The sequence below is a fragment of the Nyctereutes procyonoides genome, unplaced genomic scaffold (assembly GCF_905146905.1).
Source record: "Nyctereutes procyonoides isolate TBG_1078 unplaced genomic scaffold, NYPRO_anot_genome, whole genome shotgun sequence".
NCBI lineage: Eukaryota > Metazoa > Chordata > Mammalia > Carnivora > Canidae > Nyctereutes > Nyctereutes procyonoides.
The window spans coordinates 2,495,806-2,518,333 of record NW_026575032.1 but is presented as its reverse complement, the minus strand read 5'-3'; the positions used below and the strand labels follow the sequence as shown (position 1 = coordinate 2,518,333).

At 34.4% G+C, this 22,528-nt stretch overlaps 1 protein-coding gene across 2 annotated transcripts in view; it reads right to left on the bottom strand.

The window, feature by feature from the left end:
• AFG2A (AFG2 AAA ATPase homolog A) overlaps nt 1-22,528 on the bottom strand; it is a 326,044-nt gene that overhangs the window by 276,343 nt on the left and 27,173 nt on the right. For both annotated transcript variants that reach the window (XM_055317094.1, XM_055317095.1), the window contains exon 10: nt 3,928-4,082. In XM_055317094.1, the coding sequence (XP_055173069.1) occupies nt 3,928-4,082 (155 nt within the window). The remainder of the gene's footprint in view (nt 1-3,927; nt 4,083-22,528) is intronic.

The window sequence follows — 22,528 nt, the reverse complement described above, 5'->3', positions numbered from 1 at the left end:
ACTATTAAGAAATGTTCACAATTCACTACCTACTTGAACAGGTTTTCTATAACAAAGTAGTAAACCTCTGCGGAAATAATTTGGAGATATTTTTGTCATTGTAATAGTCTGAAAGCAGAAGAGTAAAGTTTAGGAATCCAATTATAGAAATGTTGACTTCTCAGGAAAATTTTTACAATCTAAAGTGAACATAAAAAGCAATGTAAAAAAGGATTTTGACCAGGGCTAATCACTCTGGAGCTCATGAGTAACATCACAGTACACCATGGCCTTAGGCCAAGTAATAAAGTGCCAAATGGAAAATGGCACAAGTCCATGGACTGTAAATACTGTATCAAAAGAAAATAAAGGAAAAAAAATCTTTCATTAGAGCAATTAAAAATGTAGTTGTAGTACCAGTTCCTGTGATGAATAAATCAGTTCAGCAATTCCAAGAGTGGAGAATGTGTATTTAAACACATTCTCTACTGGCAGTGATTTTAAGTTTAAAAAATTTGCTGTATGTCTCTTTAGTTCCTAAACTTTTCTTTTTTTTTTTTTTTTTACAAATTTATTTTTTATTGGTGTTCAATTTGCCAACATATAGAATAACACCCAGTGCTCATCCTGTCAAGTGCCCACCTCAGTGCCTGTCACCCAGTCACCCCCAACCCCTGCCCGCCTCCCATTCCACCACCCCTAGTTCATTTCCCAGAGTTAGGAGTCTTTCATGTTCTCCCTTTCTGATATTTTCCACTCATTTTTTCTCCTTTCCCCTTTATTCCCTTTCACTATTTTTTATATTCCCCAAATGAATGAGACCATATAATGTTTGTCCTTCTCCAATTGACTTATTTCACTCAGCATAAAACCCTCCAGTTCCATCCAGGTCGAAGCAAACCTAAACTTTTCTAAACACTAAAGTGTTTTTTGGGTGGTGTAGCTGGTTTATAACCCTATCACCTGGGATCCCTGGGTGGCGCAGCGGTTTGGCACCTGCCTTTGGCCCAGGGCACGATCCTGGAGACCCAGGATCGAATCCCACGTCAGGCTCCCGGTGCATGGAGCCTGCTTCTCCCTCTGCCTGTGCCTCTGCCTCTCTCTCTCTCTCTCTCTCTCTTTCTGTGTGACTATCATAAATAAATAAAAATTAAAAAAAAAAGAAATGTTAATACAAAATAAAAAATAAAAAAAATAACCCTATCATCTGAAATTTTTGATATCTTCCCATGTGGCATTTGGCAACTACATGTCTACTTGACCCATTTTATTATGAGACAGTAGCCAAAAAAATACAGGTAAATACTACAAGTGAAAGTATTCATACCAATGTGTCCAAACTTTAGGCCATAAATTTCAAAGAAATGAAAAGCTTCTACTAATTCAACATCAATCATTCATTATTCTATAATTCCAGTTGTCAAATTATTCATACTAAGTCAGCATGTTATGTTACAGAGGTTGGGTAAAACCCCAAAGTTAAGCTGTAAGTTCATTAGTGAGTTTTAAAAAGTTTCAAAAAGAATTTAAAATCACATAAAGTTGCCTAAACTAGAAGCTAGTCCTTAGAGATGTTCCTATCTGTACGGTGTCTCAACTCAATTTACAAAACTATTGTGTTCTATAAGAAGTCAGCAAGCATCTTTGCCACTTAAGCTCTTACTAACTATCATAAAACTTAGTGGCTCAAAAGAAAAGACATTCGTTATTTTTAACAATTCTATCAGTTCCTGGAAGGCTCTTTTGGTCTAGGTAAATGTCAATCAGGATGAGATAGTTTAGGTAACTGTCACATGTTTGACAATTGGAAGGGTGGCTAAAAGGGTTGGATCTCATCTAAGAGGGCTCACTTCTGCTCCACATGGTCTCTCATCCTCCAAGAAACTAGCACAGTTTTCTTAGCATAACTAATTCAGGATTTCAAAGAGCAGCAAGAAAAGGCAAGACTAAATGCTTTCAAACCTGATTGCATCATGATTGCTAAGATCTCTATTAGCCAAAGAAAGTTACATGGGGTGGAAAACTTGACTTCATTTCTTTTATGGTAGGAGCTACAAAGTTGCAGTGCAAAAAGGGCAAACATACAATGAAGGGAACACTCTGCAGTCATTTCAGCAATCTACTGCATTGCAAAATGCAGAAAGTATTTGCTCCACATGGTCCATGGCCAAATAAGTTTCCATAAGTATCTTTTGATACTGAAAAGGTCTACAACAAAGAAATACAACTGATTTTATTTAAACCAGCATTTCCCAAACTTACTTGGCCATAAAACACATTTTCCAAAAGCAGTCACTTTTAAAAGTAAAAATAAACAAAAAAGCAAAACAAAACAACAAAAAAATGAAAACAAATCCACTGATTTCTTTCTCCCCACTAAATCATTCCACAGAGTCTATTCCAGTGACTTAATATCTTTTTAGACTCTTTAAGTTTTTTGGGTTTTTTTGTTTTAGCTTACAGCAATTAAAAAACAGTTAATGACCAAAAAACTACTAATATACATTCAATGGGGGAAAGGGCACAAAACTATGCTTGCCTCTCCAACAAGGCTCTAAGTTTTCAAACAGCTGTAATGTTAGAGCTTTTGCAAGGGAGTATCTCAGAAACAGTAAGACTAACTCAACAAAGAAAAACTAATTGAATGATATTATAAAAGCAAAGGGAAAGAACAGTCACAAAATTCTTCTTCCATCGGAGCTCTCCTAAAACCATCAGACAGCAATCTGTAAACTTTCCTCCAGCTACGCTAAGATATAAACCTCCTGATGATCAAGCCGAATTTAACAGTCCATACCCTATCCCAATATAATGTAGGCCATGCTGTCAATGTTTTGTTTCACTATTCATTTTCCAGAAATATTAATATATTCAAAGAAAACTATAAGGCCACTTTTTTTCAGAATGTTAGATCCACTCAAATGATAACCTAGCAGATGATACATCCATAAAAGGTGTTGTCCCTGTGGTAATCTGACTGTGAATTTTGCAAAGCATGTCAATGATGAAAATGTAAAAGGACCTGAGGAAACACCAAGCATCAATAGTGGAGGCATCATAACTAGAAGATTTTTTTAAATTCTAAAATTAGCCTAGTAGACATTTTCTTATAAAACTAAATAGGCAATTAACATACAACCCAGCAGTTGCACTCTTGGGCATTTATTCCAGAGAAATAAAAATCTACACTTACACAATACCTGCACATGAATGTTCATAACAGGTTTACTCATAATTGCCCCAAACTGGACACCAGCCCAGATGTCCATCAACAGATGAATGGTTAAACAAACTATGGTATAGCCATACCATGGCATACTTCTCAGCAATAGAAAGGAACAAACTATTGTTGCACATAACAACTTGGATGAATCTCCTGGGAATTATGCTAAATGGGGAAAAACTAATACCAAATGGTTACATACTGTGTAATTTCATTTACAAAGCATTTCTAAAACGACAGAATTTTAGAAATGGGTACAGGAACAAGGTAAGTATGGTTATGAAGGGGCAAATCAAGGGATCATTGTGGTGATGGAAATATTCAGTATCTTGATTCCGGTGATAGGCATGAAAACCTTTATAAGTAATAAAACTGCATAGAACTAAACTTAACACACACACACACACACACACACACACACACACGTACAAGTAATGCTGTGGAAATCTGAATAAGATCAGTGATTATATCAATATGAATATACCACTTGTGATGTATTATTGTTTGAAAGATGTTAGCACTGAGAGGGGAAAGTAAGTGAAAAATACACAAGATCACCCTAAAGTATTCCTTACAACTGCACTGAATCTCCAATTACACCCATAAAAATTTTAATTTTTTTTTTTTTTTAAGTTTAGCCTAAGCAGGTTGTTTCCCTGGAGTCTCAGTTTCTTTCAGAGTTCAATTCAAACAGTGTAACTAGCATAGTAGTACAAATGACTTACATTTGGAACATCAATTGCTACTTCCCTCATGGCACTGGGCCTGATGTCATTCATCCCTTGTAAGAAATCATTCAGAGTAATCTTCACCAACCCAGCCATCTTGCTATCAGAAAGATTAGGCTGTTTATTCAGGACTCTCCGTAAAGCATAAAGACCTGCAAAGAGCAAAGAAATACAAGATTTATTTTTTGCCCCATAAATAAAAACTGAATCATTATCAAAAAACTAAAAAACTAATAATAAACCCAAACTTCACACATTTATAGCATCACACATATATAGCCTGGGGAATGAAGGGAGGTGATGAAGAATATCGGAGAGGAAGGCAAGAATCTGAATGCTTAGGTTGGGTAGTAAAAATATTACAAACTGATATGAAATATGAAAAGATGGATACTTTATAAACATGAAATAAAACTTAAAAAGCAACATCCACAAAAAAGACTATAAAGAGTTATCAAAATAACCTGGGGAATATAACATACTTCTTGCCTTTGCCCTTTATATTAATACATTCAACCCAGAGTTATAAATTTTGTAAGGTATTGGCAGAACATCTTAAAGGAAATATTCAGTTGGCAGTTAGAAGTGTGGTTTTGGAACTCAAGAAAGAATCAGACTTTAGAGTTGTGTGCATACACATGAGATCCAATATTATAGGAAGAGGAGAGACCTATGAAAAGAGGCTAGAAAGAGACCGGGGATGAAAGAATGAGAGCTGAAGGCAAAATCTTAAGAAAGCCCATCATTCAAAAAGCATAAGAAGAAATGATGGTTTTAAAAAAAGAATACAAAGAGATGGAGCAGTGGAATCAGAGTAGTAAAATACTGCAGGAGCCAAATGTTCAACCAAATCAAATTTACAGAAATCAGGAATAACTTAAAAGTGATCATGCTGTCCTGGAAAGTGACAGATGCAAATTCTTGCTTTTGCTATTTGCTTGCAGTTTATACACCAACAGAATATTTCAATTCCCTTTCCTTCACAAGTAAGTTGCCCTGCACAGCTAAGCTTCCTGCACAACTAAGCTTCCTGCACAACTAAGATTTAGAGCCCTTCGATTTGTGACAAAGACTTCTAGGCAGCACAGTCCCTATCTATATGCTCTTCGCCTCAGTCTTCTAATAAACTGAGACTTTTGTGTTCCAGGGAATGATGAAGGTCCACTTAGAAGAATTCTGGTCTCAGAAATCCCTTAGAAATTCAGTCTGAATAACTGAATTTGCCCTAGGACTCCAGCTAGCCCCATCATATTAAAGGTCTTTTGTCAAGACACAGATGTATGCCTCTGAGGATTTTTTACAAAGTTAAAATGATACCATAACTATCATTGTACTTGATCTCATTTATTTGAACTTTTATAGAGAAACAGAAGCAGTGATACAAGGGAAAACATACACAAACTCCCAAAACAGAAGGGAGGTATCTTTGACAAGTAAGAAAAAAAGTGAATACCTCAATGATATTCAGAAAAATGATCTATACTAATCTTTCCCACGAAACTATCAGTGTGAGTTTAATATTCATGGAGGACTCTGAGATAGTAGACTAAACTAGAAAAATAGCTACACAAGAGGAAATCGAAGATATATGTTAAAAAAAAAAATCATTGTTTTCTACAGAAAATGTCTTAAGCCATCTTACAAACACCCAGTTGGTTTATCTGCCTTCCAAAACGCTGAAAAGACAATTCTTTACATCTCTCACATTTCTGCTTATCTTTTGAGCAAAAGCACTAACTGCCTCTGTTTCAGATATATTTTCAAGGATGTCTATACACAAGAAGATAGATTGTCTCCCCCCCCCTCCCCCCCCCCGAAGCAAAAGGCAGATATGCTTACTGTCTGTTACAAAAGATTCAGGTTCCTTAAATTCAAGGTTCTCCTCTTATAATGTCTTGTCTGGAAACAGAGGTCACCCAGCCTTCCTCATGTCACTCTGTGAAAAGTGAGGCTCAAGGAACTGGTGCAAATGCTGCTCTGGCTATTTCTGTTGTGATATTCTATCCTTTGTGACCCAGGATGGATGGATGGATGGATGGATGGATGGATGGATGGATGGATGATTTATTTATTTAAAGTAGTCTTTCTTTCTCCTTTCTCTCTCTCTCTCTCTCTCTCTCTCTCTCTCTCTCTCTCTTTCAAGTAGGCCCTATGTCCAATGCGGTGCCTGAACTCACAATCCCAACATCAAGAATCACATGTTCAACTGACTGAGCTAGCCAGACTCCCCATGACCCAGGAATATTGTATCTTCTGCAAGCACTCGGAAAATTTGCTAGCTTGCAGACAAGGTAAAAGCTCAGACTCTCACAACTCTTGACACAAAAATAAAAGTTAATATTAAATTAGGTTGTTTCATTCCCCAACATATGTTTTAGTTAAATGGAATAGTAGCATAATAAAGAAACCTAAATAGATAAAACTGTAGTAATTAAGGTGCTGTGTTGTATTAAACACCACATTAATACAAAAGAACTTAAGGAATTCCTACAAAACCTTACATAAGTGGAAGTAATCAAAAAACTAGAAGAATCTGACTCTTCTTTATGTCTCAAATGGCTCTCTGGCAATACTGGTCACTATTTTTAATTTAAAACATATACCTCACTCTTACCAGAATTGAGATACTAAAAACTGAAAGAAAGGAAGTAGTCAAATAATTTTCCTGCCACATTTATGTCATTCATGTAAGCATAAGGTTTGACAATAAAAAAGACCAATTATTTTCATGTGAGGAGGAGGTCTGGAAAAAAAGACAATGTATGGTTTTAAAAAGCCTAAAAAAATAGTAAAACATCTGTGATTTCAAATGCAAACTACAGAATTTAGAGTTGGGCAAAAATTTCCACATCTATGAAGACAGCAAGAAAAAAGGAGTAATTCCCAAAGACAAAAAAGGCAAAAAAATAAAGACAGGAGTTTTCACAAGTTAAGAAACAGTAGAATACAAAGACCGATTCTGTGATAAACACAGCACAACTTAACGTTTCCAAATGATGATAGGTAACATATATTTACCTACTATTTCTCAAATATATTTAAATTAAAAGATTAAAGTGAGCCACTACTAAGCATATCAATCAAGAGCTGAAAAACAAAGGTTTGAAGTAAAGTCATTCAAGCTAGTAAAGACAGATTAAATCCAAGCACTTACTTTTGCTCCCTCCTATAACCCCACTACAATGGGGATTTTTTTAAAAGATTTTATTTATTTATTCATGAGAGACTCAGAGAGACAGGCAGAGACATAGGCAGAGAGAGAAACAGGCTCCCTCTACGGAGCCTGATGCAGGACTTGATCCCAGCACCCCAGGATCATGACCTGAGCTGAAGGCAGATGCTCAACCACTGAGCCACCTAGGTGCCCCAAGGGATTTTTTAAGGAAGCATAAACCTAGAAGGGCAAATAGGAGAGAAAACAATATAACAGTAACAAAATTTTTGGAAGCTGGACGGCAAATGAACAAGTAATACCCGAATATAACTGATCAAGGAAAGCTGACACACTAGCAGACAGTGAAAAAAAATCTGAGAGCAACCAGATTTATGCCATATATCCCCTTCTATTCACCGCACCCACATATAAACAAAAAAGCTCAAAGGTAGACAGCACAACTCACTTCTGGAAAAAAAAAAAAGAAAAGAAAAATTGGGGTTAGAAAAATGTTAGATTAAAAGAAAAGTCAAGATCCCCTCTCCAACTGCATGGAGTCAGATGACTTTTCCTATACTCTACATCTAAAGATGTCTTCTCTAAGTAATAGAGTTTCTGAATTGAGGGTAGCAAAGCAGTTAAAGACAAGGGAAGTGTACTGAATAGAGAGATTAGGGAGACCTCCCCTCCTCTACTCTTCCCTGCTGCTCCCAGAGTTTATAATCAGGATACATGTGCCACATTTGAAGCTAAACGATCCTTCTAGAAAGGTACTAGCCCCAGAAGGAAGACTAAGGATACTGACAGGGGTTCATTCACCCAAGGAAATGGCCCATGCAAAACTCACTACAAGACCACAAGCTCACAAGCCCCAATAGTTCAGAGTACCTAATCAATTTTAGAAGCTCCACTTTCAAATATGAGAAAAACACCCAAAGATCACTAGATATCTAAGGCATCTGCCTTCAACAAGCACTATCAAGAAACAAGATCACTGACCTACCTCTGGAACTAATAATACATTATATGTTAACTGAATTTAATTAAAAATAAATTAATTAGTTAAAATTCTAAGTAGTAAAATTTCTCCAAAAATCTTACCATCCAAAGATAACCATTTAATATTATAAAGAGCATCCATTCCAACTTTTCTTCAAGCATCCATAATAAAATAGATTTATGTTCAGCTTCACCAAAAAATGGCATCATATTGATAATCTGTTAGCAACTTAATTATATCTTTGGATATCTTTCATTGTTAATATTCTACTATAATTTCTAAAAAATACATATAAAGAAGCAAAATACAGAGAAAAATAGCAACCTGAAGAACCAGTGATAACGTTAGAAAAAACAAAAATAAGAGTAGTGGTGCCCTGAAAGATAATTTGGGTAATTTAAGGACTGCAAGCAGGTGGGACCTAGAAAAGGCCAGCAAGTTTTTGCTTCCCCTCCCCAATAAAACCAAGAACTTTTCTTTAAATAGAAGTAAACAATCTACTCAAGATGAGCTTCCAACAAAGTAATAAGACCAACAAAAGACACTAAGCAGAGGCTAAGATAACCCTAGAACTCACTATGACCATGAAGAAGTACCAAGGAAGGGAGCATGCAGGTACTATGGAAGCACATACAAAACACTCTACCTCTTTCTTGTTAATTGTCTTTCTTTTCTATTAATTTCTGCCCAATCTGTATTAAATATTTGTTTTCTGAGATTATTATTTTCTGATGACAATGCCTGGCATGTTATTTTTGACCCTTTCCTAACTTCTAATATTCAATTCTAACTTCAATTTCAGGTTATAAATTCTCCTGTAAGCAGTGCTTTAGCACAAATTTTGATATACCTGCATTGTTCATACTAAATAGCTTTTCATTTGCAAATTATAACCAATGAGTTATTTAGAGTTTCCTAATTTCCAAGCTAAAAATTTTTCTAATTTATTGATTTTTAACTTAATGAATTTTGGTTAGAGAACAAGGCCTATATTAAGTGTCATTTTTTTAGATTATAAATTCATAAACGTTCTATGTGTGCTTCAACATGTATTGTTGGTTTCAGTGTTCCAAATATATTACTATTAGGACAAGTTTGTTGATTTTGTTACTCAAATCTATCCTCAAACACTGAGAGAGATAAATTAAAATTCTCTCACTAAAATGGTTGTTCTGTTAATTTCTCCTGAATAAAGTTTTGCTTTATACATTTCACAGCTACCTTTAAAATAGTTATGCCTTCCCAATGCAATGAATATTTTATCAAAATGCAGTACTCATTTTTATCGGCAGGAATGATTTTTGCCTTAAAATTACTTGGTCTAATGTTAACATAGCTATAGTCTAATCCCTACCTTCTCCTTTTCTAGTATTCTTTCAGATTGATTTTTGTTTTGTTCTTTTTACATTCCATTTTGCCTTCTACTAGTTCTGGAGTTATACATTCTTTTTCTATTATTTTAGTAGTTATGCAGATATGTTAACGCATGTATTTACATTAACAGAGTACAGTGAATCAAGTAAAGTCAATCATGAGGCTCCCAGGAAATTAATAGGAAAGTCAGTGAGATAGTTATCTCACATTCTTCTTCTTCTTCTTCTTTTTTTTTTTTTACATTATTCTTCTGAAGAGAGAGTTTTTATTTTTTTATTATTTTTTTATTTTTTTTTTTTTGAAGGGAGAGTTTTTAACATCCAGGAAGAGTATTTGTTTGTTCTTTAAATCTCTATTTGGTCTGTAGTTATTTCTTCTCTCTGTATTTCATTTGTATCTCTTTTCTTTCCCCAAAAACAACATAGTATGTATAGTCCTGTCTCTTAAATGGACATTGTTCTGACTTCATAATCTTAAAAATCTTTGCAAAGAATAATTTTTTAACTTTATTGTTTTGTTCTCTATTTTGCTAAATCTAACCTTATATTTTTAATTTCCTTCCTCTCTGGGTTTATTCTGTTGATCTTTTCCTAATACTTGAGTTGAATGCAATTATTTTTAACCCTTATTTCCTAATGAAATATATTTGTTATGATTTTATCTTAGAGAAAATTTAAAACTGAATTTTTACTAACATTTTATTCTTAATATTTAATGTGCTATATGATGTCCTTTGTAGCTCACAGGGGGATTACAAGTATTACCTAATTTAGTTTTCAATTGTACCACCTATTAAATTACTTACTATCAGCTCAAAAATCATGCTTCTATACCCAGCTTTGTAATACTGGGGCTTCAACTGCAAACTACTTTTTAGCTACATGGTAGGCTTTGCCAAAGCTAGAGCAAAGCTCTAGGACAGTAGAGCTGAAGAGGGAAGAAGGAACTCCTTCCTGTTTTTGTCCCATGGACTTCCTGTCTGTTTGCTATTCCTGTGAACACCATTCTACCAAACCTTCAGGGACACCAGCACAGACCCAGCAGTGCTATCTTCTCAGAAGTCTGAGTTAGCCTTCTGAGTATCAAGCTATTCCTCTTAGGGAATCTGAGTTACAGCTCATCTTCTAGGTTTTAATAATTTCAACCTTTCCTGTTTTCCCAGCCTTAGGAGTGGTAGCTCCTTCCTATAGTTGCTGCTTTCCTTTCAATTACCTAGTTAACAATTTTATAACTGGTTATCAGTTCTTTATATAAAATTTTCTCTGTAAAAATAATTGGTATAGGATCTATCTCCTAACTGGACCATGACAAAAACAATACCATGAGATGTTTTTGGAATTATCCTTTTTCTTTCTTGATTATGTATATAGGCTGAGGCTTTTAATAAGTGAGAGCAAAAGCACTCAAACATTTTAGGATGATGTAACTTGCCTCCCCAAATCCAAGTATGAACAAGAAAAAATTGTTTCTCACTTATGGGCATGGGGCAAAAGCTCTAAATAAGACATTAGTTAACTAAATCTAACAGTGTATTAAAAAAATCCGTATATTCACAAAGAGTTTATCTCAGAAATAAAAAAACACATTCATCAGAGAAACTATTAACTCACCACACTAAATTGAGAATAATGATTTTTACTCATATAGTAAAAAAAAATTTGATAAGATTCAACATCTATAATGATAAAAATAATCTAAAATGCTCTTAGTAGAGTGTATTTAAGATTATTATTCCAAAAACCTTTAGCAAGCATTACACTTAGTGCAATGCACTTAATATGCATTCCCTAAAATTGGTAACAAGGATGCCAAAATCACTATTACTAGATAATTTAGTCACAGAGGCTCTGGCTACTAAGAATAGAAAAGATAAAAGAGAAAGGTAAAAGGATGGAAAGAGATAAAGCATCCACTATTTGCATAAGACCATCATAGACTCAGAAAAGCCAAAAAGATGAGAAGAAAACTAGTAGAATTAATAGGAGAGTCAAACAAAGCTGAAGACTGACAAAAAAATTTATCAATATAAAATTTCTCTACACCAAGAACAAGATTAAAGTAAAATTAAAAAAAAAAGACATCATTTGCAATAATCACAAAAGTGGTAAATAACTAGGAATTAACCTAACCAAAACATACAAGACCTCTACGGAGACATTTTAATAAAGAGAAAAATATGAATCAAAGAGTGACATTCCAGTTTCTTGAATGGGAAAAAAATATCATAAAAATGTCCATTTTATTCAAAACAATCTACTTATTTTAAATGCAATCCCAATCAAAATGCCAATTGTATACTTTTGATAAATCAGAATGAACTTGGGCAGCCCCGGTGGTGCAGCGGTTTAGTGCTGCCTGCAGCCCAGGGTGTGATCCTGGAGACCCGGGATGGAGTCCCACATCAGGCTCCCTGCATGGAGCCTGCTTCTCTCTCTGCCTGTGTCTCTGCCTCTCTCTCTCTCTCTCTCTCTCTCTCTCTCTCTATGTGTGTGTGTTTCTCATAAATAAATAAATAAATGAATGAATAAATAAATAAATAAATCTTTAAAAAAAATCAGAATGAACTTTCTCTAAAAATAGCATTGAGGAACAAAGGTCTGTATATAACAAAGTCAACAATAATGCAAGTAAGTAAGTAGGATTTATCTTACCACATATGAAGATATACTATAATTAGTAGTATCAAATAGAGCATGTAAAAGCTATAAAACCAAATAGACCACAAAGAAACACAGAATTCAGAGACTGATCCATATGCATATAAATTTAATACATTATACACTTCTGATAATCTATCACAATTCAATGAAGAAAGCATAGGCTATTCAGTTGGTAACTGAATAACAGGAAAATGGATTTCTTGTGCAGATCCCTAGGCAGTGGGTCTCTAAAGAATTATCCTCATAGACAGCACTTCATACATGCTGTCTCAACTCACTGCTGAAGGAATTAAACATGTCCTATGTGACTCCACTGGGAGAGGACTCTTGGAAGTTTGTACCAGGTTTTCTCCATACTTTGCCCCAAATGCCTTTTCCCTTTGCTGACTCTACCTTGTATCCTTTGCATTTAATAAATCATAGCTGTGAGTAGAACTATATGCTCCTTCCTGGTGAAGCATCAAACTTAGGCATATGTAGAAAAAATATCTAAAATAGTAAAATATCCATGCTTTCAAGTGTACCTGGAAGATGTATCAAAACTGACATATGCTGAGACACAAAGCAATTCTCTGTATACCTCAAGTACTGAAATTATACAGTATATATATTCTCTAACCACAGTAAGAATATTAAAATCAGTAACAGAGAGATACCAAAAAATACATAAAAATTTGGAAATTAGTCAATATATTTCCAAATAACTCATGGGTCATAGAAAAAGTTCAACAAACACTGTAATTTTTAAAAATAAATAATAATGAAAATATAACACCAAAATTTGTGGGATGCTGCTAAAGCTGTACTAAAAAAACCAGACAGGCATAATGCACACATTAGGAAAGAAATAAGGGTGAGAGTCAATGAGATGCTCATCTTATAAAATGAACAATAAAATGAACCAAAAAAAAAACAAAAAACAAAACAGTAGGAGGGAAATATGAAGAAAGAAGTTGATGAAATAGAAAACAAACATACAATTTTAAAAAACTGAAGCCAAAGTTTTATTCCCTGAAACTCTGGTCAGTTGAATCAGAGCAACGTGAGAAAAGATCCATTATAATATCAAGAATGAAAAAAAAAAAAAGACATCACTACAGAACCTACAGATATTGGAAAAACTAATAACAGAATACTAGGAATAATCTTATAGGAAATAATTTGAAAATTTACATGAAATGAAGAAATTTCTAGGAGACATAGCTTACCAGAACACATAAACAAAAAGTACATAATTGAATATTCCAATAGCTATTAAATGAGTGTTTCTGTAATTAGAACTTGTCTCACAAAAATCCAAACACAAATGGCTTCATTGGAAAATGTTACGGAGTATTTAGGGACGAATAGAACACTAAACTTACAAAAACTCTTCCAGAGAAAAATAAAAGCCAGAAAAATTCCCAAACTGAATCATAAGGCCAGCATAGCTGTGTTTCTCAAATCTTAAGAGTACGTTATAAGAAAACAAAATTATAATTGAGAATCTCTCTCATGAACATATCTGCAAATACACCAAACAAAACATCAGCAAAAACATACATACATAAATATCATGACAAGATGACTATGTTCTAAGAATATGAGGTTGGTTTCACATATGAAAATCAATGAACATCATTCTCCACAGTATTAGAAGAGAAACAGTATGATTATCTCAATACACATGAGAAGTAATATAAAAAAAATTATAAAAACAAATTAGGACAGATGGAAATTCTTAACCAGATTACCTACAAAAAAACAGAGTGAATATAATTCTTAACTGTAAAATATTACAAATTTTCTTCCTAGTATCAAGAAGGAGATAAGAATAACTTATTACTTACACTAAATACAATGTTAGGAATCCTAACCAGTGTAATAAGGCAAGAAAAAGAAGTAACAAGCATAGAGATTAAAAGGAACAAAATAAAACTGCTATTATCAGAAGACTGCATTCATGTAAAGCTACAACATAATCATATACATAGAAAACTCAAAGAATCTAAATTTACTCTATTAAGACTAATAAGTGAATTTAGCAAGGCAGGCAGACAGAAAGTCAATACACAAAAATTTACTTTTCCTGGGTAACAGCAAAAAAAAAAAAAACCTATAAAGTAAAATTTTTAAAGATGCCACTTATAACTGCATTCAAAAAAATCTAACTACCTAAGAATACATGATGAATATTATGCAAGACTTCTTCACAAAAAACTTTAAAAAATTAAAGACCGAAAATAAGTGAAGGGATTTATCATATTGATGGATTGCAAAGATGTTCACTTTCTAATTCTCCTTCAAACTGATCAAGAGATTTAAAAATTCCAATCAAAGTCCAGCTTGGAGTGGGGAAGCCTATCAAGCTGATTTTTAAAAAAGATTCATTTATTTATTTGAGAAGGGGGGGGGCAGAGGGAGAGAGAAACCAAAGCAGACTCCATGCTCAGCTGAGTTTGGGGCTACATCTCACAAACCTGAGATCATGTCCTGAGCTGAAACCAAGAGTTGGATTCTGAACTGACTATGCCACACAAGTGTCCCAATATTTTTTAAAGATTTGTTTATTTGAGGGATGCCTGGGTAGCTCAGTGGTTGAGCATCTGCCTTTGCCTCGACGTGAACCTGGGGTCTGGAATGGAGTCCCATGTCAGGCTCCTGTGGAGAGCCTGCTTCTCCCTCTGCCTGAGTCTCTGCCTCTTTCTCTGTCTCTCATGATTAAATAAATAAAATCTTAAAAAAAAAAAAAAAGATTTGTTTATTTGAGAGAGAGAGAGAACATGTGAGCATGGTGGCAGGGAAGGGAGGATGACAGGGAGGGCAGGACAGAGGGAGAAGGAGAGAGAAATCCAAGCAGCCAAGCTGATTTGTCAAGTTATAAGCAAATGCAAACGGCCAAGAATAGTCAAAACAATCTTGATAAGAAGAAAAAAGAAGGATCACTTATTTTCCAGAATTAAAAGCTTTTAATAAAGCTGAAGTGATTAAAGACATTTCAGTAATTCACACAAGGATAAAGAGATCAAAGAAACTGAACAGAGAATTCAGGATGAACCCAAACTCTTGATGTATAACAAAGGTAACAATGTAGAGCAAGGAAAGACAGATGGTCATTTCATTAACTGGTGCTGGTACAACTGATGATATACATGGAAAAAGGGAATAAATTATAGATGGTAATGTGAAAGGAAAGACAAAACATCTTTAGAATGAAAGAAGATAATATAAAATATTCATCACAGTGGAATTAACATAGTTGGATTTTGTTTTTGTTTTTGTTTTTGTTTTTGAGAGAGACATAGAGTGTACCAGAGAGGAGGGGCAGAAAGAGAATCTTAAGCAGGCTCCATGCCCAGCACATGAAGGGGAACACAGGGCTTGATCTCATAACCCTGAGTTCATGACCTGGGCCAAAATCAAGAGTCAGATGCTTAACCAACTGAGCCCCTCAGGTGCCTCAACAGATATAAATGGATTCAAAGGGGCAGCCCTGGTGGCCTAGCGGTTTAGCACCGCCTTCAGCCCAGGGCATGATCCTGGAGACCCCGGATCGAGTCCCACGTCAGGCTCCCTGCATGGAGCCTGCTTCTCCCTCTGCCTGTGTCCTTGCCTCTCTCTCTCTCTCTCTCTGTGTCTGTCATGAATAAATAAAATCTTTTAAAAAATAAAAAAATAAATGGATTCGAAAATCGCCAGCCACAAAGAAAAATATTGATAAATTGGTTTTGTTATATTTATATATAATAAATATATTATATATAGTTACAAACTTCTGTTCCTCCAAAGACAATATGAAGAGAGTAAAAATCAGAGTAGAAGATATTTAAAATATACATGTATGTATCCAAAGGTCTCATAACCAACCTATATTAAGAATTCCTAAAAAAAAAAAAAAAAGAATTCCTACAAATCAATGATTTTTTTAAAAAAGCAACATAACAGAAAAATTGTATGCATATGTGAATAGTAAAAAAAAGTTCTGTGAACTGTCTGTACAGAAGCCTTAATCAGTGAGAACCTAGAAAATAAGTAAATAAGTTGACCTGTGTGCAAAACATACTACGTTGCAAAATATGTATTCTGTATATGACTTACAGTCCTCACAATGAGTTCTCATTTTCAGTATATGTTTATACAAAAGGACATGTTTGGTATGGGAATGGGGGTGAGAAAGAAGAAAAGAACAGGACTTGAGGAGAGACAACAGCATTCCTTACACTTAATTAATCTGAAGGTATATTTTAAAATAACAGTTCTCAATAAGACAAGCACTATGCCATACTGCATTACTTACTTGGCATTCAGTTACAGTTCACATTAAAATAAAGCAACTATTAATATAAAATATTCTATCATGAAGGCACTGGGAAAATATTCATCAAAAAGTTACTCTTTCAGTGGCACTCTTCTTCAATATTAATTCACCTATTCACTCATTCAAAATATTCACCAAGCACACCTCCTAAACATAATTTATTCAACAAATGTATTGAACCCTTACATGTAAGACTACACAGAGCAAGAAGCAGATAAGCCTCTCAGAATCTAGCAGTCTAATAGAGAAGACACATAATAATAATTATAAACTGTGCAGAGTATTATGACATGGAAAGTACAAAATGGTACAAAAACACATGTCAGGGACATCTAACCCAGTTTTGTGGGACTAGTCACAGTTTAGACAACCCTCACTGAAATCATTTAGTGTATTCTTCTGTTTTACAAATGAAGAGAGACTAAAATATGTGTCCAATCTCAAGTTGTCAGACCTGAAAAATGAGTTGATGTTAAACTGGTAACATGAGAATTGAGGCCACAGAGGAAGCAGAACATATTTGAGGCAGAGGGAATAGCAGATACAAAAGCCTAGGGACAAGAATGAGCATAACTTTAGAGATTATGAGGCCCTGCAGAACAATAAAAGACAAAATCCCTGTCCTTAAAAGAATTCACACTTAGAAATATAAACGAACATATTTTATATAAACCTAAATCCAGCTCAATTAATTTGTTTGCAGGTATTTGAGAAGACAACATATAGCATGGTCAGAAATGGAAAAAGAACAATATGGAAAATTACAGATTTGTAAAGGCTATAAAAACTTAAGGGATCCATGAAATTCCTGCTATAAGCCTTCAAATTCTTTACGAATCTGAGGTTCCACAATTCTAGACTCTCTATAGAGCTACTCTATTTTATACAAATGCTTTTTGAAAATAACATGCAAGTTGAAACAGAATTTATATGAATTAAATGTTAAATAAATTAAATAGTAAATCAGAGCTTGCAAAAATTAAAGATCCTTGGAGCTATTATATTAATGCACCCAAATCTCCGTGGTCTGAGATCTGCTACCAGCTCAGGTGTCACTTTACATAAAATTTAGCCTCTTTAGTCATATGTTATCTCACTTATTAAATGGAAAAAATAAAATCTGAATTATTTTTTCAGCTTTAAAATTCTATGACACTAAGCTTAAATGCTTGGACATCAACCATTCCTAATGAGGCCATCCTAAAGCCTATGCCAAGAAATTAAATTTAAAAATATATATATATTTTTATAAAACAGAAGTAAACAACTAGAGGGGCAAATGGACACATGTACACCATCAGCGAATATAGCTTAGGGCAAGCTATCTATGATATTTCCTTTTCTTACTAAGTTTAATTTTTAAAATGTAAACAAAAACAGAAGCAGTACATCTCTGTTCTTAAAAAACATAACTTTGAGACAAAAAACAGGTGTAGTTAATTAAACAATAAATCTGTCATTTTGTTTTAATTATTTTATTTTCCAATGCTCTCAAAAGTTTTGAGAATAGAAAACAAGACACAATGAAGAAAACTCAAGACGCCTAAGGCAAGCCTAATGCCAACACATTCTTTCCAATCTAAAACATGTTCCCCCTCAAGCTCCACATCACTTTCCAGATATAATCACTTCCGGACAAGAGCAATTACTCTAAATTCATGTTCTGCAAAACCATCTGCTCCAGATTCAATCAACAAACATCATCTTGCCCTACACATATGGAATCCTGACAATTTTATACCCAGTGCTTACTAAATAATGATATTATTTTTGAGACTGTAATTAGGTTCCTTCATTGGAAACTAACAATGAACTTAAACTGATCACAGGAATAATAATGCTTTTCGGAATTACTACCTACCCTACAGACATTTAATTATATGAAAAAGTAACATGAAGCATGGCATCTGGATGTCAGATTTGAATTGTAAAAGTTGAACATAAAATTTCCTCAGGCACATGAAGACTGAATGCAACGATAATAAAAATCTAAGTCTTTTTTAAAACATATTTTCTTCAAAATATCCAAACTATGGAAAATTTGTTTTATCTAGAGCCTTTACTCTCCCTCAACTCAATATTAAATATAGACAAGGTGATAAGTATCACTTGATACATCACTGGGAGAGTTCCATTTCTCACTGCTCATTACTAGAAAAGAAATCAAACAAAATACCCTCAAAGAAGGTATTGTGGTTCTTGCTTTATTTATATTCCAAGTGATTGGTGTTACATAAGCTGGTTGTAGGAGCCAGGTCTATTATGAAGCCACTGTCACTTTCAAAAGTTGCTTTTAAAAGTAATGGCACTATAGAAGGCATACTGGTTTCAAGATCTGAATCTTGGGCCAAGATTTCACTCACTGCCTGAGCCTGGATAGATCACACAGTCTGTCCCCATCTATGAAATAAGGGAATGTATTAATGATTTCTGAGAGGGTCTTCTAGTTCTAAAACATTAAGATTCATTCACTTCACCAGGCCCAGGTTTAATAAATTTTCCTAAAAATATAGCTTTTAGTTTCAAATCTTTAGTATCAAATTATTTACCTACTTAGCTTATCAATCGTATTACAAGGTTGAGTTAAAAAAAAAAAAAAAAGATAGTTGACTACAGCACAATTCTTATGCCAAGACAGGTTGAAGATTTATGGCCCTGGTAGACTGGAACAAGGCCCAGGTCAGAGATGAGGAACCAGGAAAATAATAATGGAATATAACTTGATCTGGTTTTGACCTGAGGAGGAAAACAGGGCACAGAGGAGGCAAACGCAGAGGGCAGGGCAACTAGATTCATTCGTTTTTTTATGGAAGGTACAAAACTCTAAATAATAACACAACATTAAAATTGAAAAAGTAATTCACAAGTACTATCTCTGTTCCCTCAACTTTCAAAAATCCCTCAATTTATCACAATCTAACAGCAAGTCACAGGACTCCACTATAACTATTCTCTTCCAAAGCCCCCGTGCTTTCCCAGGTAAGAAACTAAGCAATGGATGTCACTGTGGTCTTTAATACTGTTGATCCTGGCTCCACTACTCATTTAGTATATGATCTTAGGAAAGTTTCTTAACCTTTCTTTCTTTTTTTATTTTTTTTTCTTAACCTTTCTGACTTAAGTTTCCTCAGCTATAAAATGAAGATAACCTTATAAGGGATGCAGTGAGTAAAAAATGCATTAACATGTATAAGGCACTTTAAACAGTGGCTAACACACTGGATTAATGATAACTAATACAATATTAATTCTAATTACTTCCTCTCTGCAATCTTCCCTTATTCGAGTTAGCACTTTCTTTCAGTTCTCTTCCCATCTCTCTACCCACTCCCCAGTCTCCTATACCAGATCTTTTCTAACAAGCCAACCACTGAATGGTGGTGTTCCCTAGAACCCCTCTTCTCTCCTCATTAGCATTCTAAAACCTCCCTGATCATTCACAAACACCCAACACACTGTACTGTAATTACCTGTTACTCCATAGTACTTGCCTGGGCATGCTGAGCTCTAAGAGGAGAGGTCTAGGGCCATCTTGTTCACTGAGGCAGCCCTAGCACCCAGTCCAGTGTCTGGCTCAATAAATGAATACATGACTGAATTTTACTCACTCCAAGTGATTTCATTCATTTTCATGGCTTCAGTCACCATCTCACTGCTGACAAGTTCCAAATCCCCACCAAGACTCTGCTCATCTCCAAAGCCTACAATTCAAAGTCCTGCACTTAAATGGTAAGGGGAAAGAGGGCTGGGCAGTGGAAGACAGAGTAGGCAGGAAGCAGGTTATCACCACAGTCCAGATGAGAGCAATGGAAACAGTTTCATTTTTTTTTAAAGCTCCAATTCTGAATAAATTTTGAAAATCAAGCAGACAGGATCTGATAAAGAGTTAAAAATAATTTAAAAAATAACTCAAACTATTTAGATATACTGATTTTACTTCTGTGGTTGCTTTAATTAGGAAGAAAACCTTTCCTCAAGTTTCCTACTTTTATAGTCTTGGCAAGACAGCTCGGAAAAGTTTCCACTAATGAAGTAAATGGTATATATCACTGAGAGCTTAAACAGAATCAAAACTACCACCTGTTTTTCTGAAACAGACCATTCAGCTCCAGTCATTTCAAATGAAGAGCAAAAGTAATATTAAGATACCCAATTCACTGACCAAAAGGAAAAAAAAATTCACCTCTTACTAAAAAAATCCTTTTTTTTGGGGGGGGGGGGGCTCTTTCAGATAAATCTATTCTTGAGAAATCAATGAATTAATTAGAAGAAATTCCAATTCTGAGACATAGGTATCCTGCACCTCTTTGAAACAGTTGAAAGGAGGTAAAGGTCAGGTCCTGTTTATTATAAATTTTAGCTATAGGAAAAGAAGCAAGTCTATCTATGGAGAAACAGAACCTGGCAGCCTCTATATTCAGCGTTGTTCCCAAAATCACAAATAAAACTCCCACTACATTTCATAATCACAAAACAGAGGAGAAAATTCATTGTTTCATGAGATTTTACACTGCATAAATACTTATTTACCCAGGCACAATAATGAATAGATATGGTCCATTATAAAATGCATTAATTAGAGTAATGATCATGATATATCAATATAATTTTGTTGCTCTACTGCAGGCCTGTAGCAGACTCACATGTAGGATACAGAGGGGAGAGAAAGACTATGACTCTGCCTATATATGACATGAGAGCTACCCAGTTCAGCAAGAAAATCTGTCATGGAGGCACCCCAAAACAAGCCCTACCAAATTAGTTCACATATTGTTATTGATGGGAAAGACTTTTACTTATCCAAATTCAGGAAAAATTACTTCTCCAGCAAGGTAGAGGATCCTGCCAGATTTCCCTAACATCACCTGTACGGGAATAACCAAGAATACTTCATAAAATACCAGTACTGCCAAAATTCAAATAAGCTTCTACCAGAGAAATGCACAAATACACACACAAAATTTGAATGTTTTTTTAAAGGAATGAAAGTGATACTTTTTGAAGTTCTATAGAAACCACGACTACTGCAGCCAGAGTACATTTTTAAACCTCGTAAGAACTTCTAAAAAAAATACTGTATCCATGGTTAGCAGGTGAGGAAACAGAATTTAAGAAATTAAATGGGTAGTGTAGCATTTGAATCTGCAGCTCACCAAAAGCTTTCCTTAAATACCATTACTTCCCTGAATTTCACTTAAAAATACTGAATTTAAAAAAAAAACTGAATTTTTGCAGAATCAATATTTTAATTCTAACTTAGAAAACAACATTGGCAAAATTCAAAAAATGGTGGAAAATTTTATCCTTTCATAAGAGATGGACCATTGCATACTTTGTACACAGTAGATCCTCCATACATTCCTATTAAAATAAGCTAGTGAAGGGTGGGAGAGGGGAGCAACAGATATAAATATCTCAGAATTCTGGTATAAGACAATAAAAGTTTCTGCCTCAAAAAAAGTTATGTTATAGTAATTAGACTCTGTATTGTTATTAGACCAACTTCAGTGTAATAAAGACAAAATCATTGTTTAAATAAGAGTTTTAATTCTTCCTGTCTGTGATGCTATCTTATCAAGGCCCAAATACGTGGTATGAACATGTTGAAATGATGTGTAATCAACAAGGATGCTAAAGATAAATTCTTAGAATGTGAAGCAAGTACTTCCTTTCTCTGTAAACAAAATGACTGAGTCCACTTCTTGAAGAAATCAAGCTCTATTTATATTCACTCTCCTGAAATGGCACAGGCAGCCTTAGAAGGATAAGTTTATAATAAATCCCTATATTTGGAAAACATTGTTGCTAAGCATCTTCTAACATTCAGCAGAGTTTATATAATTCATGTCTCTGCTACATAATTAACATTTCATGTTTTCCAAAAAAGTGTGGTATGCTTATCTATGTTGTTAATTTAAAACAGTATAAATTTTAAGGGAATTAATAAAAGGCTATGCAACTAATTAATTAGAAAGGCAGCCTAATCCCAGGAAGAATACAAACATAGATATTAAATGTCAGGATGTGTCAGAGTTGAGCTTGTAAACAACTTGTCCGCTTGAGATAAAACATTTCAAAATGCAGCTGCTCTTTGCTTAAAAAGGTGAGCTACA